The sequence below is a fragment of the Mandrillus leucophaeus genome, unplaced genomic scaffold (genome assembly GCF_000951045.1).
Source record: "Mandrillus leucophaeus isolate KB7577 unplaced genomic scaffold, Mleu.le_1.0 Scaffold1275, whole genome shotgun sequence".
NCBI classification, from domain to species: domain Eukaryota; kingdom Metazoa; phylum Chordata; class Mammalia; order Primates; family Cercopithecidae; genus Mandrillus; species Mandrillus leucophaeus.
The window spans coordinates 147,629-174,655 of NW_012101154.1; the positions used below are offsets into that span (position 1 = coordinate 147,629).

Consider the following 27,027-nt stretch of genomic DNA (forward strand, 5'->3'; position numbering starts at 1 on the left):
ATAGTATTCCATGGTGTATATGTGCCACATTTTCTTAATCCAGTCTGTCACTGATGGACATTTGGGTTGATTCCAAGTCTTTGCTATTGTGAATAGTGTTGAGTGAGTTTCCTAATCCTGAGTTCTACTTTGATTGCACTGTGGTCTTAGAGACAAGTTTGTTACAATTTCTGTTCTTTTACATTTGCTGAGGAGTGCTTTACTTCCAGCTATGTGGTCCATTTGGGAGTAAGTGCGATGTGGTGCTGAGAAGAATGTATATTGTGTTGATTTGGGGTGGAGAGTTCTGCAGACGTCTATTAGGTCCACTTGGTGCAGAGCCGAGTTCAATTCCTGGATATCCTTGTTAACTTTCTGTCTCGTTGATCTAATGTTGATAGTGAGGTGTTAAAGTCTCCCATTACCATTGTGTGGGAGTCTAAGTATCTTTGTAAGTTTCTAAGGACTTGCTTTATGAATCTGGGTGCTCTTGCATTGGGTGCATATATATTTAGGATAGTTAGCTGTTCTTGCTGAATTGACCTTCTTCCCAAGATGACCAAATAGGAACAGGTCCCATTTACAGCTCCCAGCATGAGTGATGCAGAAGATGGGTGTTTTCTGCATTGCCAAATGAGGTACTGGGTTAATCGCCTGGGGCTTGTTGGACAGTGGGTGCAGCCCATGGAGTGTGAGCCAAAGCAGGGTGGGGCATCACCTCACCCGGGAAGTGCAAGGGATTTGGGAATTCCCTTTCCTAGCCAAGGGAAGATGTGACAGACAGTACCTGGAAAATCGGTACACTCCCACCCTAATACTGCACGTTTCCAACAGTCTTAGCAAATGACACACCACGAGATTATATCCCGCACCTGGCTCAGAGTGTCCCACACCCACGGAGCGTCGCTCACTGCTAGCACAGTAGTCTGAGATCGAACTGCAAAGTGGCAGCGAAGCTGGGGGAGCGTTGTCTGTCATTGCTGGGGCTTGAGTAGGTAAACAAAGCGGCCCAGAAGCTTGAGCTTGGTGGAGCCCACCACAGCTCAAGGAGGCCTGCCTGCCTCTGTAGACTCCATCTCTAGGGGCAGGGCATAGCTGAACAAAAGGCAGCAGAAACTTCTGCAGACTTAAATTTCCCTGTCTGACAGCTTTGAAGACAGTAGTGGTTCTCCCAGCAGAGAGTTTGACATCTGAGAACAGACAGACTGCCTCCTCAGGTGGGTCCCTGACCCCTGAGTAGCCTAACTGGGAGACATCCCCCACTAGGGGCAGAATGACACCTCATACAGCCGGGTGCTCCTCTAAAATGAAGCTTCCAGAGAAAGCATCAGGCAGCAACATTTGCCGTTCTGCAATATTTGCTGTTCTGCAGCCTCCGCTGGTGATACCCAGGCAAACAGAGTCTGGAGTGGACCTCCAGCAAACTCCAACAGACCTGCAGCTGAGGGGCCTGACTATTAGACTGTCTCTTATACACATCTAGATGTGTATAAGAGACAGAACCAGTACCAGCCACTGCAAAAGCACGCCAAATTGTAAAGACCATCAACACTAGGAAGAAACTGCATCAACTAATGAGCAAAATAACCAGCTAATATCATCATGACAGGATCAAATTCACACATAATAATATTAACCTTAAATGTAAATGGGCTAAATGCTCCAGTTAAAAGACACAGACTCGCAAATTGGATAAACTCAAGACTCATAAGTGTGCTGTATTCAGTAGACTCATCTCACACGCAGACACACACATAGGCTCAAAATAAAGGGATGGAGGAAGATCTACCAAGCAAATGGAAAACAAAAAATAGCAGCAGTTGCAAACCTAGTCTCTGATAAAATAGACTTTAAACCAACAAACATCAAACGAAACAAAGGTTTATCTAATTTTTATAACTAAAATCAACAAAACATGTATATGTGATGCCTGATAGTAACAAAGAGGAGTAATGAGTCGGTGTGGTTTACGGCAATTATAGCATTGTTTCCTGTTTTCAGCAGTTCCTGGATTTGCCAGAATCAAATCTTCTTTTATTCAAATGTTCCAAATGCACCTGAAATGAGTTCACTCAGGTTTACTCAGCAGAAATCTCAAAATTACAGAAATAAGTTATTTTCCCTCCTTCCTGGCTCACAATCCCTCTTTCTTGAGGAAAATAATTGCCACACCAGTAATCTCATTAGTTATTGTTCTACAGTGTCTACAGTTTATTACAATCACTTTTCCACCTGTTTTTAGCAGTACGATGTGACGTCTGTAAAATCTATTCTCCTTCCACTCTTGGTGAAAACATGCTGTAGAATTAAAGCAAAATTATGCTGTCCCCTGAGCCCCTTATATCTTGAACAGCTCTCCAGTGTTACTTCTTCCCAATTTGGGGGAGGGAAGTTCTCTTCTATCTTGATTGAACATGACCTTAGATGTGTATTGCAAAATTACCTGTCCCAGATATTTGTGCATCCTTTATTTTGGTGGCTATATTCGAAACAGAATCTTCCTTGTCACTTGTAGCCTGAATGGAATTTGAAACAAAATAATCAATACATAAAGTACAGTTCATAGACTATACAGTTACTAGTTCAAAATATAAATGAGAGTTTAATTACCTTCAAGGCTGGTTGTTTCTGAGAAGACACTAAAAAGCAAAAGGGACACATAATCACTCACAGGTACATAAGATAATGTTATTCATACATTCATGAGGTGTTAGCATTAAGCTGTATCCTCCTGCCTGTATTAGTGTAGGATTTGATGTTTTCTACTTCAGAAATACACTGAAGAAAAGGAATACAGGCTTCACGAAATATACCCTTACAATTTCAAACATGGTATGATTAGTCATATGTCTAAAACTAAAATAAAACCGTGTCTATATCAATATGGATATGCCGAGTGATGCGGAGAAATGTGATGTAAAATCAGAGCAGCAATTCATACACCTGAGAAACAATGTCAAAGCAGGTGGTACATGATCCTGCATGTCTTTCAGGCAACAAAGCAGAAGGATTTACACCATTATACTACAAACATTCATCATGCTCTTTAACTTGCCTGATAACTAAGAACTTATACAATTACAATGACACTTTAGTTGAATGGACATTTCACGTCTTTTAAGTTGGAAGTGTCCTAAATTGATCAGCTTGGATATATGTTTCTGGAATCTGAGTAAATAATATTCATTATTTCTCACACCCATGTGGGGTAATAATTCCCCTAAGTTTCTTGTATTCTCTAGTTTAGCCTTCCAAACATTTCTTCATCCACTCATGGCAACAAAGTATAATATATAAACCTCAATAAAGAACATAATCAATTATTAATTTTGACATACTTCTACTAAATAAAACTCCTACAAGCATTGGATAGCAGCAAGCTTTTCCATTCAGAAATCATGCCAACATTCATTGAAAATGACCATTTTAAGGGTCAGTTGATGAATTCAACATTATTTTTGTTTCTAAAATAGTCTTGCTAGGAGTATCATGCTCTTCTCTAAAGAAAATTCATTAAATAGCGGTTTTATCCAAGAGTTACCTCTTTGATCAAAGAAGCCAAGGTATTCATATTCAAGCATATCTCATTTTTATAACTAAAATCAATGAAACATGTAAGTCTGATGCCTAATAGTAACAAAGGGGAGTAACTAGTCATTGTGGTTTATCCTAATTCTAGCATTCTTTCCTGCATCCCGTAGTTCCAGGAGCTGTGAAATCAAATCTCCTTTCTGCAAATATGCTACATGCATCTGAAGTGAATTCACTCAGCTTTCCTCAGCAGAAATTCCAAAATTACATAAATAACTTCTTCTTTTCCCTCCTTCCTGCCTCACAGTCCCTCTTCCTTGGGGAAACTAATTGCTACATCAGTGGTCTCGTTACTTCTCGTTCTAGTGTCCGCGAGTTATTACGATCAATTTTCTGTCTGTCTTTAACAGCACGGTGTGATGTCTGTAAAATCTATACTTCATTTCTTTCTCCTTCCACCCTTGGTGAAAATATGCTGCAGAATTAAAGCAAAATTATCTGTCCCCTGAGTCCCTTATGTCTTGCCCTGCTCTCCAATGTTGCTTCTTCCCAGTTTCAATGTGTGGAAGTCTATAATCTTATTGTGAAGATCATGTCCAAGACCAACAGCATCGGTGTCACCCGAGAACTTATTATATATGAAAAATCTCAGGCCTGCTGAATCAGAATGTGCAGCTTGGACGAGTCTCCTGTTGATTTATTTGGGGAAGAGATGTTCTTTTCTATCTGGACTGAACATGACATTAAATGTGTTTTGCAGAATTACCTGTCCCAGATTGTTGTCCATCCTTTATTTCCGTGGCTATATTTGAAACAGAATCTTTCTCGTCACTTGTAACCTGAACGGAATTTGAAATAAAATAATCAATAAATAAAGTATGTTTCATAGACTCTGCATTTACTAGTTCAAAATATAAATGAAAATTTAATTACCTTCAAGACTGGTTGTTTCCGAGAAGGCACTGAAAAACAAAAGGGATACATAATCACTCGTATGTAAATATGATAAATTATCCATACATTCATGCAGTGTTAGCATCAAGCTGTATCCTCCTGCCTGCATTGGTGTAGGCTTTGATGTTTGCTACTTTGTGTCTGGGGACTGGAACATGACAGAAATACACTGACAAAAGGGAACACAGGCTTCATGAAATATACCCTTACAATTGCAAACACGGTATGATTTGTCATATGTCTAAAACTAAAATTAAACCCTATCAATATCAATGTGGATATGCCAAGTGATGAGGACAAATGTGACCTAAATCAGTGGAGCAACTCATACACCTGAGAATCAATGTCAAAGCAGGTGGTACACGATCCCTCATGTCTTTCATGCAGGAAATCAAAAGGATTTACATAATTATACTACAAACATTCATCACGCTCTTTAACTCGTCCGATAACTAGGAAGGTACACAATTACAATGACACTTCACGTCTCTTCAGTGGAAGTGTCCTAAATTGATCAGCTTGGATATATGTTTCCTGAAATTAGTAGATAATACTCGTTATTTCTCACACCCATGTGGTGTAATAATTTGCCTGAGTTTCTTGTATCTGCTAGTTTAGCCTTCCGAAAATTTCTTCATCCACTCATGGCAACGAAGGATAATATATTAGCCTCAATAAAAATATCATCAATTATCAATTTTGACATACTTCTACAAAGTAAAACTGAAACAAGCATTAGATATTAGTAAGTTTTACATTCAGAAATCACTCTAATAGTCATTGAAAATGACCATTTTAGGAGTTAATTAGAATTCAACATAATTTTTGTTTCTAAAATAGTCTTCTTAAGAGTATCATACTATTCTCTAAAGATGTTTCATTAAATAGCTATTTTATCCAAGAGTTAGCTCCTTAAACAAGGAAGGCAATGTATTCATACTCAAGTTTATCTCATTTTTTATAACTAAAATCAACAAAACATGTAATATCTCTGATGCCTAATAGTAACAAAGAGGAGTAATGAGTCACTATGGTTTATCCCAATTCTAGCACTGTTTCCTGCTTCCTGTAGTTCACGGATCAGCCAAAATCAAATATTCTTTTATGCAAATATTGCAAATGCATCTGAAATGAGTTCACTCAGGTTTCCTCAGCAGAAAACCCAAAATTACATAAATACCTTCTTCTTTTCCATCCTTCCTGCCTCACAATCCCTCTTCTTCGAGGAAAATAATTGATACATCAGTGGTCACATTAGTTCTCATTTTACAGTGTTTATGGAGTTATTAGGATCAGTTTTCCCTCTGTTTATAAGAATACGATATGATGCCTATAATATCTAATACTTCAGCTCATTCTCCTTCTCCTCTTGATGGAAACATGCTGTAAAATTAAAGCAAAATTATGCTGTTCCCTGAGCCTGGTATGTGTCGAACTGCTCTCCAATGGTTCGTCTTTCCAATTTCAATGTAGAGAAGTCTATAATCTTACTATTCAGATCATGGCCAACGACCAGCAGCATCAGGGTCACCTGAGAACTCACTACAAATGAAGAATCTCAGACGTGCTGAATCAGAACATGCAGCTTAGATGAACTCCTCACTGATTTATTCTGGGAAGGGAAGTTCTCTTCTACCTTGATTGAACATGACATTAGATGTGTTTTGCAAAATTACCTGTCCCAGATGTTGGTCCCTCCTCTATTTCTGTGGCTATATTCGAAACAGAATCATTCTTTTCACTTGTAGCCTGAATGGGATTTGAAACACAATAATCAATACATAAAGTAGGTTTCATAGACTATACAGTTAATAGTTCAACATATAAATGAGAGTTTAATTACCTTCAAGGCTGGTTGTTTCTCAGAAGACACTGAAAAGCAAAAGGGATACATAAGCAATCATATGTAAATATGATAATGTTATCCATATATTCATGCATGGATAGCATATTAGCATCAAGTTGTATCCTCCTGCCTGTATTAGTGTAGGCTTTGATATTTTCTACTTTGTGTATGGGGACTGGAACATGACAGAAATACACTGAAGAAAATAGGAATACAGGCTTCAAGAAATATACACTGACAATTTCAAACGTGATATGACTTATCGTATGTCTAAAACTAAAATAAAACCATGTCAATATCAACGTGGATATGCTGAGTGATAAGGACAAATGTGATCTAAAATCAGAGAGCAACTCATACACATGGGAATCAATGTCAAAGCAGGTGGTACATGCACCCGCATGTCTTTCAATGCAGGATATCAGAATGATTTAGATTATACTGCAAACATTCATCATGCTCTTTAACTTGATCGATAACTGAGAAGGTACACAATTATAGTGACACTTCATGTGAAGGTACACTTCACGTCTCTTCAGTGGAAATGTCCTAACTTGTTCAGCTTGGATATATGTTTGGTCAGTCCTAGTAGATAATACTCATTATTTCTCAGATCCACGTAGTGTAATAATTTGCCTACATTTCTTGTATTCTCTAGTTTAGCCTTCCAAAAGTTTCTTCGTTTACTCCTGGCAACAAAGTATAGTACACGAATCTCAATAAAAAATATCATCAATTATCAATTTTGACATACATATCCAAAATAAAACTGCTACAAGCATTAGATATTAATAAGCTTTTAATTCAGAAATCACTCCAAAATTCATTAACAATGACCATTTTAGGAGTCAATTAATGAATTCAACATTATTTTTCCTTTCAAAATAGTCTTGTTTGGAGAATCATGATGATCTCCAAAGAATTTTCATTTAATAGCCATTTTATTCAAAAGTGAGCTTTTTGAACAATGAAGCCAATGTGTTCATATTCATCTTTTTTATAACTGAAATCAACAAAACACGTTTCTCTGATGCCCAATAGTAACAAAGAGGCGTAATGAGTCAGTGTGGTTTCTCCCAAATCTCTCATTGTTTCCTGCTTCCAATAGTTTCTGGAGCAGCCACAATCAAATCTTCTTTTATGCAAACATTCCAAACGCATCTGAAGTGAGTTCACGCAGATTTCCTTAGCAGAAACACCAAAATTACATAAATAACATCTTCTTTTTCCTTCTTCCTGCCTCACAATCCCTCTTCCTTGAAGAAAATAATTGCTACATCTGTGGTATCATTAGCTGTCCTTCTACAGTGTGTATGGGTTATTACAATCACTTCTTCCCTCTGCTTTTCGCAATACGGTTTGACGTCTATAATATTTATTACTTCATCTCTTTCTTACTCCCCTCTTGATGAAAACATGCTGTAGAATTAAAGCAAAATTAAGTTGTCCCCTCAGCCCATTATGTCTTGAACTGCTCTCCAATAGTAACTTCTTCCCAATTTCAATATAAGGAAGTCTATAATCTTGCTACTCAGATCATGGCCAAGCATCAGCAGCAACTGCAATACCCGAGTACTTATTTCAAGTGCACAATCTCAGAAGTGCTGAATTGGAACGTGCAGCTTCAATGGGCCACCCCCCCCCCACTAATTTATTCGGGGAAGAGACATTCTCTTCTATCTTGAGTGAACATGACATCGAACATGTATTGCTAAATTACCTGTCCCAGATTTTTGCCCATCCTTTATTTCTGTGGCGATATTCAAAATAGAATCATTCTGGTCACTTGTAACCTAAATGGTATTTGAAACAAAATTATCAATACATAAAGTATGTTTAATAGACTGTACAAATATAATAGTTCAAAATATAAATGAGAGTTTAGTTACCTTACAGGCTGGTTGTTTCTCAGAAGACACTGAAAAGCAAAAGGGATACACAGTCAATCATATTTAAATATGATAATATAATCCATACACTCATCCTGTGTTAGCTTCAGGCTGTATCCTCCTGCCTGTAATAGTGTAGGCTTTGATGTTTTATACTTTGTTTCTTGGGACTAAATGTGAAGGAAACACACTGAAGAAAATAGGAATACAGGCTTCAAGAAATATACTCTGACAATTTCAAACGTGATATGACTTGTCGTATGTCTAAAACTAAAATAAAACCATGTCAATATCAATGTGGATATGCTGAATGATGAGGACAAATGTGATCTAAAATCAGAGAGCAACTCATACACATGGGAATCAATGTCAAAGCAGGTGGTACATGTGCCCGCATGTCTTTCATGCAAGATATCAGAATGATTTAGACCATTTTACTGCAAACATTCATCATGCTCTTTAACTTGATCGATAACTGAGAAGGTACACAATTACAATGACACTTTAGTTGAATGTACACTTCACGTCTCTTCAGTGGAAATGTCCTAACTTAATCAGCTTGGATATATGTTTGATGAATTCTAGTATGTAATATTCATTATTTCTCACACCCATATGGTGTAATAATGCGCCTACATCTCTTGTATCTTCTAGTTTAGCTTCTGAAAGTTTCTTCATCCACTCATGACAAGGTATAATAAATAAACCTCATCAAAAAGTATAATAAATTACCAAATTTAACATACTTATACAAAATAAAGTTGCTACAAGCATTAGATATGAATAAACTTTTACATTTGGAAATCACTCCAATATTCACTGAAAATAAACATTTGGGAGTCAAGTAATGAATTCAACATTATTTTCATTTCTAAAATAGTCTGGTTGAAGTCTCATGTTATTCTCTAGAGAATTTTTATTAAATAGCTATTTTATCCAATAGTTAGCTTCTTGAAAAACAAAGCCAATGTATGCATATTCACGTTTATCTCATTTGAATAACTAATATCAACAAAACATATACCTCTGACGCCCAGTAGTAACAAGGAGGAGTAATGAGTCACTGTGGTTTATCCCAATTCCATCATTCTTTCCTGCTTCCAGTAGTTCCTGGAGCAGCCAAAATCAAATCATCCTTTACGCAAATATTCTAAATGCATCTGAAGTGAGTCCACTTAATCTTAGAGTCATAATTTAAAAAATCATTTTCTTTATACTCATGAAGGCTCCTGATATTTTTACATATCCTGGATTCAGCAGTTTGGCCTTCTCCCTGTCTCTTCGTCCACTTTCGCCAAAACATACACATCAATGAAATAATGTGTAGATTTTCATAGATTCCTATGAAAATAAACTAAGCAAAGTTTCTAAATCACTAGAGACTTCTTTTCTTATAAATAACCAACCAATATGACATAATGCATATATATATATGTCATGATTGCCATGATTATTGGCAGTTATCCATTTAATACTCTAAAAATGTATTCTTTGATTCCTTTTTTCTAAATCTAGTTTTATATGATATACTATAGGGGTCTCTCAGGTTCTTTTATGAAATAACTACTCAGCAAACACAGCTTCCTAAAAAGAAACAAACAAAAAAAAAAAACACATTTTTTCTAGATTAAGCTGCATCCCAATATGCTAACTGATGGGAATGAAGCACATATCATTGATATGCAAAACTTCTACGGAGAAGAAATGAGACCCTGTGGGTCACCCTCATCCTTCTAACTTCTGCTTTCAATTAAGTGACTTCCCACCAGTCTCCTCATCAGAAACCTCCATTCTACCTAGCTAGCTGCTTTCTTTGTTTACTCCTGCCCAATTTGACATACACTCCTTTTCATTCATAAATCTAATGTCCATATTGGTGGACTTCATTCTTTGACCTCCACATTCGTTTCTTCATTATTCTCACCACCACCGCATTGCGACATCTGTACAATCCCATACTGACACACGGGAAGGTAAGATTTTACTTTATTAAAATGTTAAATGTGTCAGACACTTGACTAACATGTAACAAATTCCTTTTTCACAAAAGCAGTCCCATGACCTCCTCTCTCCTATAGACACTCTTGTTTCACAGCTGTTCTTCACTCACATTGGTTTGAGTATCTATCACCTCTCATTTTGTCTCTATGTTTTCACTTCATATTATGAGTTATTATCATAGGCTCAGGAGCCTATCTTACCTATTTTCCTCTCCAGGAGACAGTACTGAGCAGTAAATTAGAATCTTTCAAGATATGAACACTTTTATGTACACAACACTTTGTAGAGTTATTTTATGTTTAACTACCCATAATGCCACTATGTCTATGCTTTCCAGAGAAACAAGCTCTGAAATTTTATTGAATATAAACTATTCAAAAACTTCTTTAACTACAATGACACTGTCTCTCCTCGATGCACCAAAATCTTCAGAAATAACATGTGAAGACTTGAAAACATGTCAGTAATTGACATGAAAAATGAAGTGTTGACATAATTTTTTGAAGGTATAAATAACACAAGCTGAGATCCTTACTAGATTCAAGAAGAGCAAAGTACATTAGATGGGAAATAAATATGGAACAGGAATATTTTCATTTGTAATGAAAATTATTCTATTTACAGTTTTCAGGAGAGAAAAAAACACACACACACACACACATTCACACACAAAAAACAGAGCAATACACTTTTACAGGGTGTTTCTTCATTAAGAGCCTGTCATTTGACATCCGGGAACACTCTATAGGGATCAACAAAGGGGTTCTAAATTGTGACCTGAGTAGTTTAGGGTTTAACATTCATGAAGAGGAGCCGAGAGGACAAGTAACACTTTGTTGGCCATTTCTACTCCTTACTGTCATTCTCTGAAAAACACACACTGAATTTTCTCAGGGTTATGACATGTCAAAAAGACATGCTTTAAGGGGGAAACAGGTGCAATCAGCACAGCCATGGGAGAGATACAGTTATGCTTGCTAGGATTTCCATTACTTCTGCTTCATTTCTAATATAGTACAAATCAATAAAAGCAACCACGTAAGCACATCTATGTTGGTATGTCATCATATTTAAGTCCACATGATATCAGCATGAAGAGAGCATAATGTGCTGTAGTCATCACATGGCATATCATGAGATCATACAATAAATCAAGAAATATGTCACTGGGTCAATGTATGTAGATCTGAAATATATATCACTGATTTTACAAAGACCAAGTTGCAGTCATTATGTGCACTGCCTAAACTTTTCTACAAGTTTTTAATACACAAAATCAAGTTCTACATGTTATCTATGAACGTGCACACATGTGGTAAGAGGTCTTTAAAGTGCATTTGGGTGATTTCTTTTTTTTTTTTTTTTATTTAAATCAAGCTCTTGGTTACATGTCAGCAGTAAGTTTTAGTAGTATAAAAAACCCTAAGACCATAACAGCTCAGAATCACCGTCTTAAAAGACTGCGTCTACCAAAGAGTCAGCAAGGCATGACTACTTACTTTCTTCATTTTTAAAACTCAGAGGTACCCCATGCACACTCCCAAATAAAACTACACAAGTTCCTTAGTTTAATTAGATCCCATTTGTCAATTTTGGCTTTTGCTGCCGTTGCTTTTGGTGTGTTAGTCATGAAGTCTTTGCCCATGCCAATGTCCTGAATGGTATCGCCCAGGTTTTCTTCTAGGGTTATTATGGCTTTAGGTCTTTCTTAAAAGTTTAAGTCTTTAATTTGTCTTGAGTTAATTTTTGTATAAGGTGTAAGGAAGGGGTCCAGTTTCAGTTTCCTGCATAAGGCTAGCCAGTTTTTCCAACACCACTTATTAAACAGGCAATCTTTTCCCTTGCTTGTTTTTTGTCAGGTTTGTCAAAGATCAGATGGTTGTAAATGTATGGTGTTATTTCTGAGACCTCTGTTCTGTTCCATTGGTCTTTATATCTGTTTTGGTACCCATACCACGCTGTTTTCATTACTATAGCCGTGTAGTATAGTTTTCTGTTAGGTAGCATGATGCCTCTAGTTCTGTTCTTTTTGCTTAGGATTGTCTTGGCTATATGGGCTCTTTTTTGATTCCATATGAAATTTCCAGTAGTTTTTTCTAATTCTGTGAAGAAAGTCAATGGTAGTCTATAGCATTGAACCTATAAATTACTTTGGGCAGTGTGGCCATTTTCATAATATTGATTCTTCCTATCCATGAGCATGGAATATTTTTCCATCTGTTTGTGTCCTCTCTTACATCCTTGAGCAGTGGTTTGTAGTTCTCCTTGAAGTGGTCTTTCACATCCCTTGTGAGTTGTATTCTTAGGTATTTTATTCTCTTTGTAGCAATTATGAATGGGAGTTCACTCATGATTTGGCTGTTCATCTTTTATTGGTGTATAAGAACGCTTGTGATTTTTGCACACCGATTTTGTATCCTGAGACTTTGCTGATGTTGCCTATCAGCTGAAGCAGATTTGGGGCTGAGATGATTTGGTTTTCTAAATATACAATCATGTCATCTGCAAACAGAGACAATTTGACTTCCTTCCTTCCTATTTGAATGCCCTTTATTTTTTCCTCTTGCCTGATTACCCTAGCCAGAACTTCCAATACTATGATCAGAGTGAACAGGCAACCTACAAAACAGGAGAAAATGTTTGCAATCTCTCCATCTGACAAAAGGCTAATATCCAGAATCTAAAAGGAACTTAAACAAATTTACCAGAAAAGAACAAACAACCTCTTCAAAAAGTGGGTGAAGGACATGCTCAAAAGTAGACATTTATTCAGCCAGTAAACATATGGAAAAAAAAAAAGCTCCTCATCACTGGTCATTAGAGAAATGCAAATCAAAACCACAATGAGATACCGGATCATGCCAGTTAGAATGGCAATCATTAAAAAGTCAGGAGACAACAGATGCTGGAGAGGATGTGGAGAAATAGGAACACTTTTACATTGTTGATGGGAGTGTCAATTATTTCAACCATTGTGGAAGACAGTGTGGTGATTCTTCAAGGATCTAGAACCAGAAATACCATTTGACCTAGCAATCCCATTACTAAGTATATACCCCAAAGATTAACCATTCTACTATAAAGACACATGCACACGTATGTCTATTGCAGCACTATTCACAATGGAACCAATTCGAATGCCCATCAGTGATAAACTGGATAAAGAAAATATGGCATATACACATCATGGAATACTATGCAGTCATAAAAAAGGATGAGTTCATGTCCTTTGCAAGGACATGGATGAAGCCTGAAAAACCATCACTCTCAGCAAACACACACAGGAAAAGAAAACCAAATGCTGCATTTTCTTACTCATAAGTGGAGTTGAACAATGAGAACACATGGACACAGGGAGGGGATCATCACACACCAGGGCCTGTCAGGGATGTAGGATCCTAGGGGAGGGACAGCACTCATAGAAATACCTGATGTAGCTGACAGGTTGATGGGTACAGTAAACTACCATGGCACATGTATACCTATGTAACAAACCTGCATGTTCTTCACATGTATCCCAGAATTTAAAGTATAATACAAAACAAACAAACCAACATTAATTCAGACTGTTGGTTACCAGTAGGCAATGAATTGTTGTAGTATAAAAGATTCTAAGGCCAAAACTGCTCCGAATCAGTGCTTTAAAACCCTGTATCTACCAAAGAGTCACCAAAAAATGATTAGTGACTTTATTCATTTTCCAAAATCAGAATCATTTTCCAAAACAGCTCTGAATCACTGCTTTGAAACCATGTGTCTACCAAAGAGTCACCAAAAAATGATTAATGACTTCATTCATTTTCCAGAATCAGAGGTATCACACATACCCAAACTCACAAACGAAAGCACACAAGCACATACACGTGCAGAAATTCAATCTGGTAATCAGAGCATGTGATTGGGTGAAGATTCAAAGATTCTCAATGTGACAATACCAACATAAAAGAGTTTAAGTTCTAACACAATTGTGATGTCAGCAGGTATAGCTTTTCTCTAGGTAAAGAACAGTATAGGAAACCAGAAATTGAAGCACTGAAAAATATTTAGTTTCAAAATTCACCTCCTTGAACCCCTAACATGCATACAAATTCCACATTGGGATCTTTATCACAACCTAAAAGGCAAAGCATCTGAGCTAGAGCTTACATTTTTAAAATTTCGTTTTCTTATTCTTGTAACTATCATTTTATAAGCATAAACACTAACAAGAGCATCAGCATCATTTAGATCAAATCCTTCTATCTTATTGGGGTAAAAGAAGAATCAGAAGACTACGAACATTTCCAATATATTCATGTCCTTCTTTCCAGATGAAATTTATATTGGCAAATTTACCTTTTCCTGGAGGTGGTGAATCCTTCCTTCTTATGGCTACTTTTGAACTGGGATCTGCTTCTTTTGGGGTAAGCTGAATGGGTTTTACAACATAATGATTAATATATCATGTATATATATCACAAGGCATTTTGTTAATTAAAGATGAAAATATATTTGTTTACCGTGGATAAAGGAGGTCGCTCAGAAGATCCTACAAAGCAAAAGGGGCACATAATTAAGTACGTGTAAATATGACACAGCCCACCATCCACTATGTAGTGTTTGTAACCAGCTGAAATCTTCATGCTTGGTCTTGAAACTGTTACCTATTAGGCTCTGGGTTGCTTTTGCTATTGTTTTGGTTAGCATACAGACATGACAAGAATATATGGAAATCATAATATGGGTTTCATAAAACATGTAGTCCAGATTTCAAGAGAGAGATTAGATTTCACATGACTACAACTAACACAGAAAAGTACTTCTACCAATGTGATCCTGTTAACTGAAGCCAAAAAACGTGATGTCAAATGAAAGGACCAAATAGGACCCCCGAAGGATAAATGTCAAAGCCCATGGTAGAACGCTATGGTGTACCCTGAAGAAATCATCCAAGAACCTTTTATAGTATAATACAATAGTTCTCCTGTTCTTCATTTTGTCCTCTAACTTAAAAACTATCAATTTCAATAAAATGTATCATTCACTTCTGCTTGCAGGATGTATTCTGAGTTCATTAGTTGAGGTATCTACATACAGAAGAATAGTTAACAAAAATACTCATGTTGTCCACAGTCATGCAGGCTTCTGGTGTTTTTCCATTTCCCGGATTCTTAACTTTAGCCCTCCTGCCATCTCTTCATTCACTTATGCAAAAAATGCATACATTACACTCCAAATACCTAATGTGTAATTGGATTCCCATAAAACAAATCTAAACAAAATCATTGAATCATCAGAGGCTGTTTTAATGTTAATCACCTTTTATATATCAAAATCAAAATCTTTGCCATGATTATTGACAGTCACATTTTAATACTTAAGAAATATATTTCTTGATTGTTTTGCTTCTACAGTCAGTTTGATATGCAGTGCATCGCATTTTGCTAACATGAAGCACCTATCCTATTGTCGATGTGTGACCCCTATAGAGAGAAAAATTGAGTCCCTGTGGTTTACTCTTAATCTTTCACCTTCTGTTTCCAGTAAGCTCTGAAGCAACAATAATCCAATATTCCATTCGAGTACGAATATACTAGGTCCACATAAAGTGAGTTATCTCAGGTTTCCTCATCAGAAAGCCCCAAACACCTAGCCAGCTGCTACCTTTATTTACACCGTCCCACCCCACTTGCACTCTTTTCTGTTGATAAATCTAATCTCACTATCTGGTCTTCATTCTTTGCCTTCCACATTTTGTTCTTCATTATTCTCACCACCCCTGTGATCAAACCCGTAACATCTCATTTTTATAAATAAGAAGATATGGTTTTCCTTTATTAGAATATGAAAAGTTACAGAAACTGGACCAACTTGTACAAATTCCTTCTTCACAATAGCAGCCCCATGTCCTCCTCTCTCCCACAGACACACTGTTTCATGGTTTCTATTCACTCACATCAGTTTCATTGAGTATCATATCAAGTCTCATTTTATCTTCATGGCTTTATTTTATACTAGGGGTTATTATCAAAGTCTCAGCAAACTATGTTATATATTTTCTTCTACACAAGAGATTACTGAGCAGTAAATAAGAATCTCTTTGGATATAAACACTTTCATGTACACAAAATTTTTGTGAAGCTAACTTATGGTGAAATACACATGTCATTATGTGTGTTACGTGTTCCAGAAAAACAGGCTCTAAAATTTTATTGAACTACTTAAAACTTCTGCAATTACAATGACATAGTCTCTGCTCAAAGCAGCAACATCTTCAGAAATCTCTTGTGAAGACTTGGTAAAATGTCAGTCATTTACATGAAAAAGAGCATTAAGTGACAACACTGCTTGCTGGTATAAATAAGACAAGGCTAGATCCTTGCCAGATTCAAAGAGATCAGAGTGCCACGAGACAGAAACAAATATATAAATCGAAAGATTTTCATTTCTACCAAAAATTCATGTATTTAAAGTTTTCAGAACAGGACAAAATGCAAGGAAACACAGCGGTGAGGCGTTATAGAGCATCTCTTCACCTGGAGGCTATTTATCATTTGACATCCGGCAACCCTTTCCAGGGCTCAACAAAGGGGTTCTAAATTGTGATTTGATCATTCCTAGAGTTCAACATCAACCTTCCTATGTAAGGAAACCAAGGCATCAATGATACTTTGGCCATTTCTTCTTTCCAATGTCATTCTCTGAAAAGCATACACTGGAGCTTCAGAGTCATAGCATGATGGAAAAACATGGCTCTAGGGGGTAATGAATGCAGTCAGTACAGCTATGGCAGTGTATAAAACTATACTCAGGGTATCTGAAATACTTCTATTTAGTTTCTTACATAGTACAAATCAATAAAGGCAATCACATAAGCAAATCTATGTTGGTATGTCATCATATCTATATTCATTTTGTATCAGCTTGAAGAGACTTTAATTAATTGTGGTGCAGTCATAAAATGGCATACCACAAGACCATACAACAAATCAAAGATGACCAAATTGTGTCAACCTGGATAGATCTGAAATATATACCACTGATAAGAAAAGTCAAGTTGCAGCTATTATGTACGCTGTATGAAATCGTATAGAAGACTTGATACTTGAAAATAGATTCTACTTATTACCTATGAAAGTGCATGTATCTTGTAAAATATTTTTAATGTCCATTGCAGTGATTTAAAAGTAAAAAGTGTTAATTCTGGCTGTTGGTTACCTGTAGGCAATGAATTGCAGTAGAAGAAAAGATTTTAAGGCCAAAACAGCTCAGAATCATTGTTTTAAAACACTATATCTACCAAAGAGTTACAAAAGAATGATTAATCACTTTATTCACTTTTAATCAGAGATACATACACACACATACACATGCAGAAACTCAATCTGGTAATCAGAAGATGTGATTAAGTAAAGAGTTTCAATGTAACAACACTGACATAAAGGAGCTGAAGTTCTAAAACAATTGTAACGTCAGTTGGTATAGCTTTTCTCTAGATGAAGAGAGAAGAGTATTGCAATCAATTTTGAAGCACTGAAAATATTTACAGTTTCAAAATACACCTCCTCGAATCCCTAACATGCACAGGAATTCAAAACTGGGATCTTTAGATGATGACAGCTTTAAAGGAAAAGCATTTGGGCTAGAGCTCACGGTGTAAAATGTCTGCCTTATGCTTTAAATATCATTTTATAAACAAAGATATTAACAAGAACATCAGCATACTTACATCAAATCCTTCCATCTCATTTGGGGAAAAAGTGAGAATCAAAAAACTACGAGCATTTTCAATATTTTCAACTACGTTTTCTAGAATGAAATTTGTAGTGGGGAAATTTACCTTCGCTGGAAGTTAGTGAATCCATGCTTCCTGAGAATCTAGTTGAAATGTGATCTCTGTCTTCCACGGTATGCTGAATGAGTTTGACAACATAATGATTAACATATCATGTATATATCACAGAGCATTTTGTTAATAATTAAAGAAAATACGTATGTAAAGTTTACCGTGAATAAAGGCGTTTGCTCAGGAGACACTACAAAGCAAAAGGAACACATAATTGACTACAGGTAAATATGACACAGCCTACCATCAATCATGCAGTGTTTGTATCCAGCTGAAATCTTCATGCTTGCCCTTGAAATTGTTACCTATTAGGCTTCGGGTTGCTTTGCTCTTGTTTTGGTTAGCACACAAACATGACAGGAATATACACATGAAAAATCACAATATAGATTCTATAAAACATGCAGTCTAGGTTGCAAGGGTGAGATTAGGTTTCACATGACTGCAAGTAACATAGAAAAGTATTTCTACCAAGGTGAATTTGCTGAAAGAAGCCAAAAAAAAGTGATGTCGAATGAGAGAACCAAATAGGACCCCAGAAGAATAAATGTTAGAAACTATGAAGTTGCAATGAGAGTGATGAAAATGTATCATCCGCGGCCAGGTGCGGTGGCTCACGCCTGTAATCCCAGCACTTTGGGAGGCCGAGGTGGTCGGATTACGAGGTCAGGAGATCGAGACCATCCTCGCCAACATGGTGAAACCCCATCTCCAATAAAAATACAAAAAAATTAGCCGGGCATGGTGACGGGCGCCTGTAGTCCCAGTTACTTGGCAGGTTGAGGCAGGAGCATGGCGTGAACCTGGGAGGCGGAGTTCACAGTGAGCCGAGATCACACCACTGCACTCCAGCCTGGGTGACAGAACGAGGCTCCCTCTCAAAAAAAAAAAGTATCATTCGCTTCTGCTGGCAAGAAGTGCTCTCAGTCATTAGTTCAGACACCTACTTGGACAAGAATTGTTTCCATACTCATGTTATCCACAATCATGAAGATTTCTGGTATTTTTTCAACTTCTGGATTCTCAACTTTAGTTCTCTTGCCATTTTTTCATTCACTTATGCAAAAAATGTATACATTACACATAGAATAACTAATGAGTACTCAGATTTTCATTTTAAAAAATGTAACCAAAATCTCTGAATCACCATTGACTTTTTTTCATAATAATCAACCTTTTTTTTTTTTTTTTGATACGGAGTCTTGCTCTGTTGCCCAGGCTGGAGTGCAGCAGCACAATCTCGGCTCACAGCAACCTCCGCCACCCGGGTTCAAGAGATTCTCCTGCCTCAGCCTCCCTAGTAGCTGGGACTACAGGCACATGCCACCATGCCTGGCTATTTTTTTGTATTTTTAGTAGAGTTGGGGTTTCGTCATGTTAGCCAGGATGGTCTCCGTCTCCTGACCTCGTCATCCGCCCACCTCAGCCTCCAAAAGTGCTGGGATTATAGCTGTGAGCCACTGCACCTGGCTCAATCAACCTTTATATATCAAAATCTTTGCCATGATTATTGATAGTTACACTTTTAGTACTCAAGAAATAAATTTCTCATTTGTTTTTTTCTAAAGTCAATGTGATATGCTATAGCATAGCAGTCTCTGAGGTACTTTTATACAATGGCTATTTACATCAAAAACAGCATTTAAAAAAAAAACAGTCAAAGTTTTGATATCCAAGTGCATCCCATTCACTAACAAACATGAATGAAGCACATATCATTGATGTGTAACTCCTGCAGAGAGAATAAACGAGTTCCTGTGGTTTCCTGTCATTCTTCTATCCTCTGCTTCCAGTAAGCTCCAAAGCAGCAATAATTTAATCTTCTCTTTGAGTGGGACTATACTGAGTCTACATAAAGTGAGTTCCCTCGAGTTTCCTCATCAGAAACCTCCAAATAACCTACTCAGCTGCTTTCTTAATTTACACTATCCCACCTCACATTTTTTTTTGTAAATCTAATGTCCACTTCTCAACAATGAATGTTATATTTTGATCTACAAGTTTAAATGTTCACCAAAGTTTTAAGAAAAAGTATGTTTAAATTAAATTATATTTGCTATTAAAAATTAACAAATTATCTTTATAATTTAGTTAAAATTAGGTTTATAATTTAATGAAATGTAACAAGTAATTTAATTTCAAATTTATTTTAAATTAGTTATATTTATTTTCAAAAATTATATTAAAGCATAGAAAATTATTCAGCTATATTCACTACTTCACCACCTTTTTTTGTACACACAAAAAAAATTATCATTATTTGATTGCTCTCGTGGAGCACTTTTTATAATACCAATACCATTTGCTTCTTCTCCAGTTGCTGATAGTGATTTTTCTTCCTAGTTAAAAAAAAAAAAAAACTTCAGAAAATGTTGTATTTCCTACTCCATCAGTCAGTAATCCAAGAAACATTTTCTGGGTCTATAAATTCATAAGGTCTATCCTGGAAAATCTGATAATATGAATAAAATACTAATTTTACTTATTTGTCAAGTGAAAAAAGAAATTTATAAAAACAAACAAAAGCAGAAAGACACAATTCATTATTTCTGCAATTCAAGTCAAAAAAATACAGTGACAGCACAAAGGCAGTAACAGTTATTTCTACCTGGGAAGCTTCTGAGACACTGCAAATTTAGCGTTCTATTTTTAAAATAGACAAGTGAAAAGTAAGAGTGTGAAGAGTTTCTAGTCAGGGCAGCATGTGCAAAAAAATAAGGCATGAAACAGCATAGCCAATAAGAAATACCACAATAATGTGGTAAAACTTGGACACAGACAGAGAAAGTGGGGTGGAGAGATACAATGGGAGAAACAGGCCAAACCACAGAAATAAGTGTTATGCTAGAATGCAAATGTTTCCTTCGTGTAATGAGGATACAGCTATAAGCAGATGAGTTAGATCAAAGTAAACATGTTTAAGAAAGGTCACCCTGGAAGACACACACAGATAAAGGTGGAGACAAGAGAGAAACAAAAAAGAACATTCCGAAAGTATAGGGTAGACAGTGTATTACAGTAATAAGATATGAGAAATGGTTAAAGGTAGAAAATACAAAATTTAGTGAGTCACTGGACTGGCAATGTGAGGGAAACCTGGAGTACAGTTTTTCTGCTTCAATGTTTCATTGCTACTTACTTGGTGCTGTTTACTAAGATTAGGAAGCCAGATTACAGAGTAGATTACAAAGAGTCAGGAAAGAATCTGGAAGGCAGTTTGAGACCTATCAAATTTGAGGCACAAAGGGGACTTAGAAGACTGATCTGGGTCAATACATTTGGAGTAGAAATAGATGATCTTACTCAAAAAAAACCATACGTTGTTGAGAAGGTCAACATTTGTAGAATATACTAAACTGGTAGGATTCAGTAATTTAAACCTATGAAGAACTCTGACGTTTTGAAAATAAAAAGAAAACAAAACATGGGATTCAAAATTTCAATTATATATTTCTATACTGGATTAAAAGACATAAAATATATTTTCTTAATGTATGCAGATATTTAGTTCTGGAATATTATGGTCACATGCATTTTTGAACTTAATGAAAACAGTTATCTAAAACCAGTAATTCAAGGTATCCTAAGAAAGCTAATTTTTAAAGAATCATCTTAAAAGTTTTTAACTTGTAGAAACGTTTATTCTATTACACAATTATAAGGCATTTAAGCAATATTAAAATATGAGAGAGAAATGTAAAACCCTATTTTAAAGTTAATATGGTTTTCTGATTCTCCTGTAAATGATATACTAACTCTCTAATTGCCTACTTAGGCCATAAAGATGATAGTTAAAATTCAGAGAAAAGATCAAGTAAAATAGTCATATGACTATGCAAGCTGAAGATTTACATGTTTTCAAATACACCATTCCTGTCAATCAGGACCCAACACTCACATGAAGAAAGAAGAAATTTATTTTGAAAATCAAATCAAAAGGATTCCTGAGTTTTACAGCTGAATAAATTTATGTGCAAGGTATAACAACTATAAACACTAAAGTGAATAATGCTTCCAGAGAATAATACAAAATGTCACAACCGTAGGAGGTAGTTTTAAAAGTAAAAAGCAATATTCCAGAGATAATTCTGTGTACTCTGTTGGCAGTATTTCTTTCCTTATGATTCTATGGAAATAGGTACTTTGTTCAGGAAATAATTATAAAGATTGATTACACTCCTCGCATGTGTGTTCTTAAGTACAGATGTTATCAGCACAAGGTAAGTCAGATTAGTTCCAGAAGTAAGTAATAATTTATTTCTTTAAGAGGGTTCCAGATTAAAAATATGTATTTTCTCATTCAATGAATATAAATTAAAAACCTCCTTTAAAATTAACCAGAAATGTGCCGGTGTGGTGACTCATGCCTGTAATCCCAGCACATTGGGAGGCCGAGGCAGGCAGATCACCAGGTCAACAGATCGAAACGATCCTGGCTAACAAGGTGAAACCCCGTCTCTACTAAAAATACAAAAAATTACCAGGCATGGAGATGGGCGCCTGTAGTCCCAGCTACCCAGGAGGCTGAAGCAGGAGAATGGCATGAACCCGAGAGGTGGAGTTTGCAGTGAGCCGAGATCGCGCCACTGCACTCCAGCCTGGGCAATAGAGTGAGACTCTGTCTCAAAACACACACACACACACACACACACACACACACACACACAATTATTGTATAACTTCAGCTCCTTCCAAAAAAGAGAGAACAAAACAACCATCCACCTTATGGAACAATGAATGATAAATGAAGGCCACACATACCTACTAAATAGAAAGCTGTAACTAAGTATCTCGACAATAGAAACAGAAGTGAAATGAAAGAATAGACAGTAAAGACATGTGGTCTACAAGGAAAAAGTCAGACTGAGGTAAATCATTTTTAAACAAAGGGGAAGGAGGGAGGAACAAACAAAAAACGAGACATGACCAGTCAATCAAATATGAGCTTACAAGAAAAGCTTGTGTTCACAATAGATGCCTAATAATACTGGATAGCATTTACTCTACAATGTGTTTTGTGTAAATACTTATGTAACAAAGAGTTTAATTTGTTTACTGTAAAATAACACATCCCAAGAGTTAACCAGGATCATTCACCTGAAAGCTGAAACATTCTTACAACAGAGAGAGAAGAAAAAACAATAAAGTTCCAGCAACTTAACACCTGGAGAAAGAATTTTTATTCAGAATTCAAAAGAGTAATGTATGTCCCAAAAAATATGTATTTAATAGAACATAGCCAGGACTTCAAAAATTTAAGAAAATTTAAACTAAAATCCTAATCCAATCTTCCAGTTAGAAGATATTAGAAAACACGCTGTATCCACCTTTCCTATTTCCTTTCCATCTTTTCTAATTTTTATTTTCTTCTATATGACATATTTTATCAACATAACTTACACAGTCTCAACATTAGAAGAAAATATAAATTCAAAAGATTCAAGAAATTTAATAGATTTAATCATGAGATCTGCCATGCATATTATGTTACCTGTAACATTCCATTATAAAAATTTGCCTGTTTGTTGATTCACATTAAAGACTATTAAAATGTTTCTTAGATGTAAGAGCTTATTCTGGGTACTCCAGGATACACACAAAGAAGTTTCCTAGCTTCAAGTGGTTCATAGTAATGCAGCAGCTTTGCATTATTTTTTCAAGAACTAAGCACAAAAGCCTCTGAAATTTGAAATTTAGAATGAGATACAAAGACCCTGAGTGGATTTTCTTTAAATTACGATGCAACAACTTTGTGAAATTAAAGTCTGACCATAGGAATATGAAGAGTCTCTGCTTATCAAACAGGTTGTTGTTTTAAACTAAATGCATATTCTTCAATTAGATGAAGAGTTTAAAGTATACTCTTAATGAAAAGGACTTGCAAAACACAGTGTAAATCCTCTGTAATACAGATGTGAGAACAGAATTTAAATTTCTCATCTCCCACCACTTTGTGAAATTAGACAAAAAGGTTTGCTGTATTGCCAGGCTTGGTCTGGAACTCCTGGGCTCAAGAATTCTCCTGGCTTGATCTCTTCAATAGGTGGGACTACAGGCACATGATACCATGTCTAGTTACATTTCCACAATTTCTAATATTATTTTAGTCTAATTATAGAACCAAGAATAAAAATAAATAGCTCTCTGCAAAAATACTGGATGATGACAAAATAGGTGTGCAAGAAATAAAAAGAAACGATATGCTATGTGTAACAGGGTGATTCCATGGTTCCCATAACAAGTCATCTGATGTATTAAAGATTCATTTAAGCAGAGGTATTATTAGTCATACTCAAATGATATGTAACTCAAAGTAAAGACACTTACTCAAATAAGCCTAGAACAAAATTTGTACCTCCTCTATTGTGGGAAAGCATTCCCAAACATCATTTTTCTATCACTATATTTTCCAGCATTTTTTTTTTCAGATCACACCTCTCAAAGTCTTTATCAACTACTTCTTATTTGCCAAAGCAAAAAAAAAAAAATTAAAATTAACCCCTCCTATATCTTCAAAATGATTATCTCTAATAAAATTTCTATACAAACATGAAACAATGATAGGTAGACAACTGCTAACTTTTAGAAGAAAATAATATAGAAAATGAGATTCAGAGTGAGAAAATTAATTTCACAAGAGAGTACTCTACCTCAGATTCCAAATCAAACTCATTCTTTGTCACAGGCTGTGCAACAATATCTGGTATGTAGAGACTCCTACAGAACAAAAAGATACAACAAAAATGAGTACGTTCATTTCTTAAAAGAAAACAAAAACCATCAGTCTATGCATGCAGTCCTCTCCAAAACAAAGGGTAAAACTAAGTCTGAGGAAGGTCAGTTATCTGTATATTAAATAATATTTATTGGTATAATTAAGATATGGCCTCTGTTTTAGAAAACATTTCAGTTACCTATTTCTGCCTCCACCTCTCCCAGCCTATGAAATATCCAATGCAGACTCACCCTTAAACCCATAGCAAATAGTGGCAGGCAATATAATGGCACATCCAGACAATAACTTGTCCTTATAAATTATCTACCTGAAAGGCTAAACTGAAAATCCAATAGATATCTGACAAAACTTTTGTTACTGAACTGGAGTAAACCTGATGAGCTACAACAAGGTAGAAAAGGCACTGTCTCTTCCCTCTTATCTACTTCTGATTCAAAGACTAATTTGTGTCACTGGAAAATGGGAGTCTCGGATCTTCAGCTTTTAAGCTACTAAAAGAATGCCCACTGATTCCCTTTACCCTAGAACACTCCAGGGAGACCCCTGAAACACTGCAAATGTTTGAAAGCTGAGTGTACAAAAGTCAAAGTACAAATGTACATGTTGTTATGTTGTTATTGGGAATATTCTTCACAGAAAATTGAAACAATAATATTTTTAAATCCAATTATTGTCATTATAGATCCTGCCTTACTCAGGTCCACAAAAACCAGCAAGCTTAAGAACCTTCATAGACACTCAGATACCCAAGAGAGAGACTGCTGGAAAAGTCTCCCTCCTGAGTACGTATGGCTCCATTCCATTCATCACTGTCTAAATATCTTCCTTCCTAGGGGCTCCCACTTCTGGATCCCTCTTCTGCAGAGATCCATGGCAATCTCCACTCTACATCTTCAGCCTAGGAAAGCCCAGATTCCTCAAAAGACTGGCTAAAATAATTGAGAGTAGGAGCTCTATTTCTCTTCTTCTGGAAAGTAAGTCAGTCTCAGTCATCCACCCCAAGCATATGCATGTTACCAACTACCCACCTGAAGCTTCATTGCTGATTTGCCAGCCAATCCTACATTTGACCTACCCTACGTGTATGTGAGAGAATTGAGAAAAGAGGCAGAAAAAAGGAGACATCCACCCTGGCTCACAGATCTATGTACTTAAGCAATCTCCCTAGTTCTTGAGGGGTTCTAAGCCCTCTGTAAGCTGGGATGGAGGAAGATGATACCACATTCCTATCTGCTCCAGAGACTCTTTCCTGTGGCTCAAATCCTTTTAACATTTTTCAATAAAAACCTTGAAATCTGTCAGTTCCTCCGGTTAAACAAAAAGGCAGCAACCTCTTCAGAACTCCATGAACGTCTTAATATGCCTTTCTTCATAACTCCCACCATCCTGTGTTTTCAATTCCCTTATCTTTATCAAACTTGTATTAAAGGCAAATATTTGGATTTTTTCCTAAAACCCTCATTTCTGTCCAACTAAGTATTCGATTCTCTTCAACTTTGGCTGTCCCTTGAAAATTCCATTCTTACCCACTTTCATTGGGTTCAACAGCTCATTCGTTCTCATCCTCTTCCACTGTGTTCACTAGACCCACTCCCTCTTTCTAAAACTAAAATCACTCAATGACAGAATGATGTCAAAGAAGACCGGGTTTTGAATTAAGAAACCTGAATGCAAATCTCACTTCTGCGATTTACGGTATCCAAATAATTTTCTCCCTTTGAGTTTCAGGTTCTCCATCTGAACAACCACTTGATCAGGATGTTCAACAAGGATTCAAGTATTAGATGATATTTTCTTTAGTCTCCAGGAATTCCTAAAATTCTGAAATTATATGCACCTCTGATATTATCTATAGGAAAATGGGGAATATTTAGTTGCCATACATGAGAACTATAATAGAAGATCATAAACCCTAAGAAAAGCAGAAGAGAAAGTAAGAAGAAAACAAGAAAATATTATTAAAATGTCTCAGAAGGAAAAAAATAATCCAGAAAATAAGAAAAAACTTCAGCGTACTAGGCAGGGTACTCACTTAAAGAGAAAATCAAACCGGGTAGGCAGCAAGTAGAGAAATGAATTAGAAATATCCTTTTAATATAGGCTAAATATAGTTAACATTACATGGACTATATGTAGATATTCTCCATGCACAGTCAGATAATATTTTTCTAGGACTGGCCTGGTCTTTCTTATGAAAAACTTAGGGACCAGCGGCCACAGATAACTGATATCTGCCTTTAAAACTTTGATGGTTAAAAAAAAAAAA

At 36.1% G+C, this 27,027-nt stretch overlaps 1 protein-coding gene across 1 annotated transcript in view; it reads right to left on the minus strand.

Moving 5' to 3' along the window:
• Positions 1–27,027, minus strand: part of LOC105533662 (ankyrin repeat domain-containing protein 36C-like) — a 172,735-nt gene that overhangs the window by 89,162 nt on the left and 56,546 nt on the right. The window contains exons 16-25 of the mRNA XM_011972131.1: positions 24,676–24,742; positions 20,325–20,364; positions 18,187–18,215; positions 18,020–18,092; positions 14,700–14,728; positions 14,536–14,608; positions 6,308–6,336; positions 6,141–6,213; positions 4,444–4,472; positions 4,277–4,349 (exon numbers count right to left, since the gene is read on the minus strand). Of these exons, the coding sequence (XP_011827521.1) occupies positions 4,277–4,349; positions 4,444–4,472; positions 6,141–6,213; positions 6,308–6,336; positions 14,536–14,608; positions 14,700–14,728; positions 18,020–18,092; positions 18,187–18,215; positions 20,325–20,364; positions 24,676–24,742 (515 nt within the window). The remainder of the gene's footprint in view (positions 1–4,276; positions 4,350–4,443; positions 4,473–6,140; positions 6,214–6,307; positions 6,337–14,535; positions 14,609–14,699; positions 14,729–18,019; positions 18,093–18,186; positions 18,216–20,324; positions 20,365–24,675; positions 24,743–27,027) is intronic.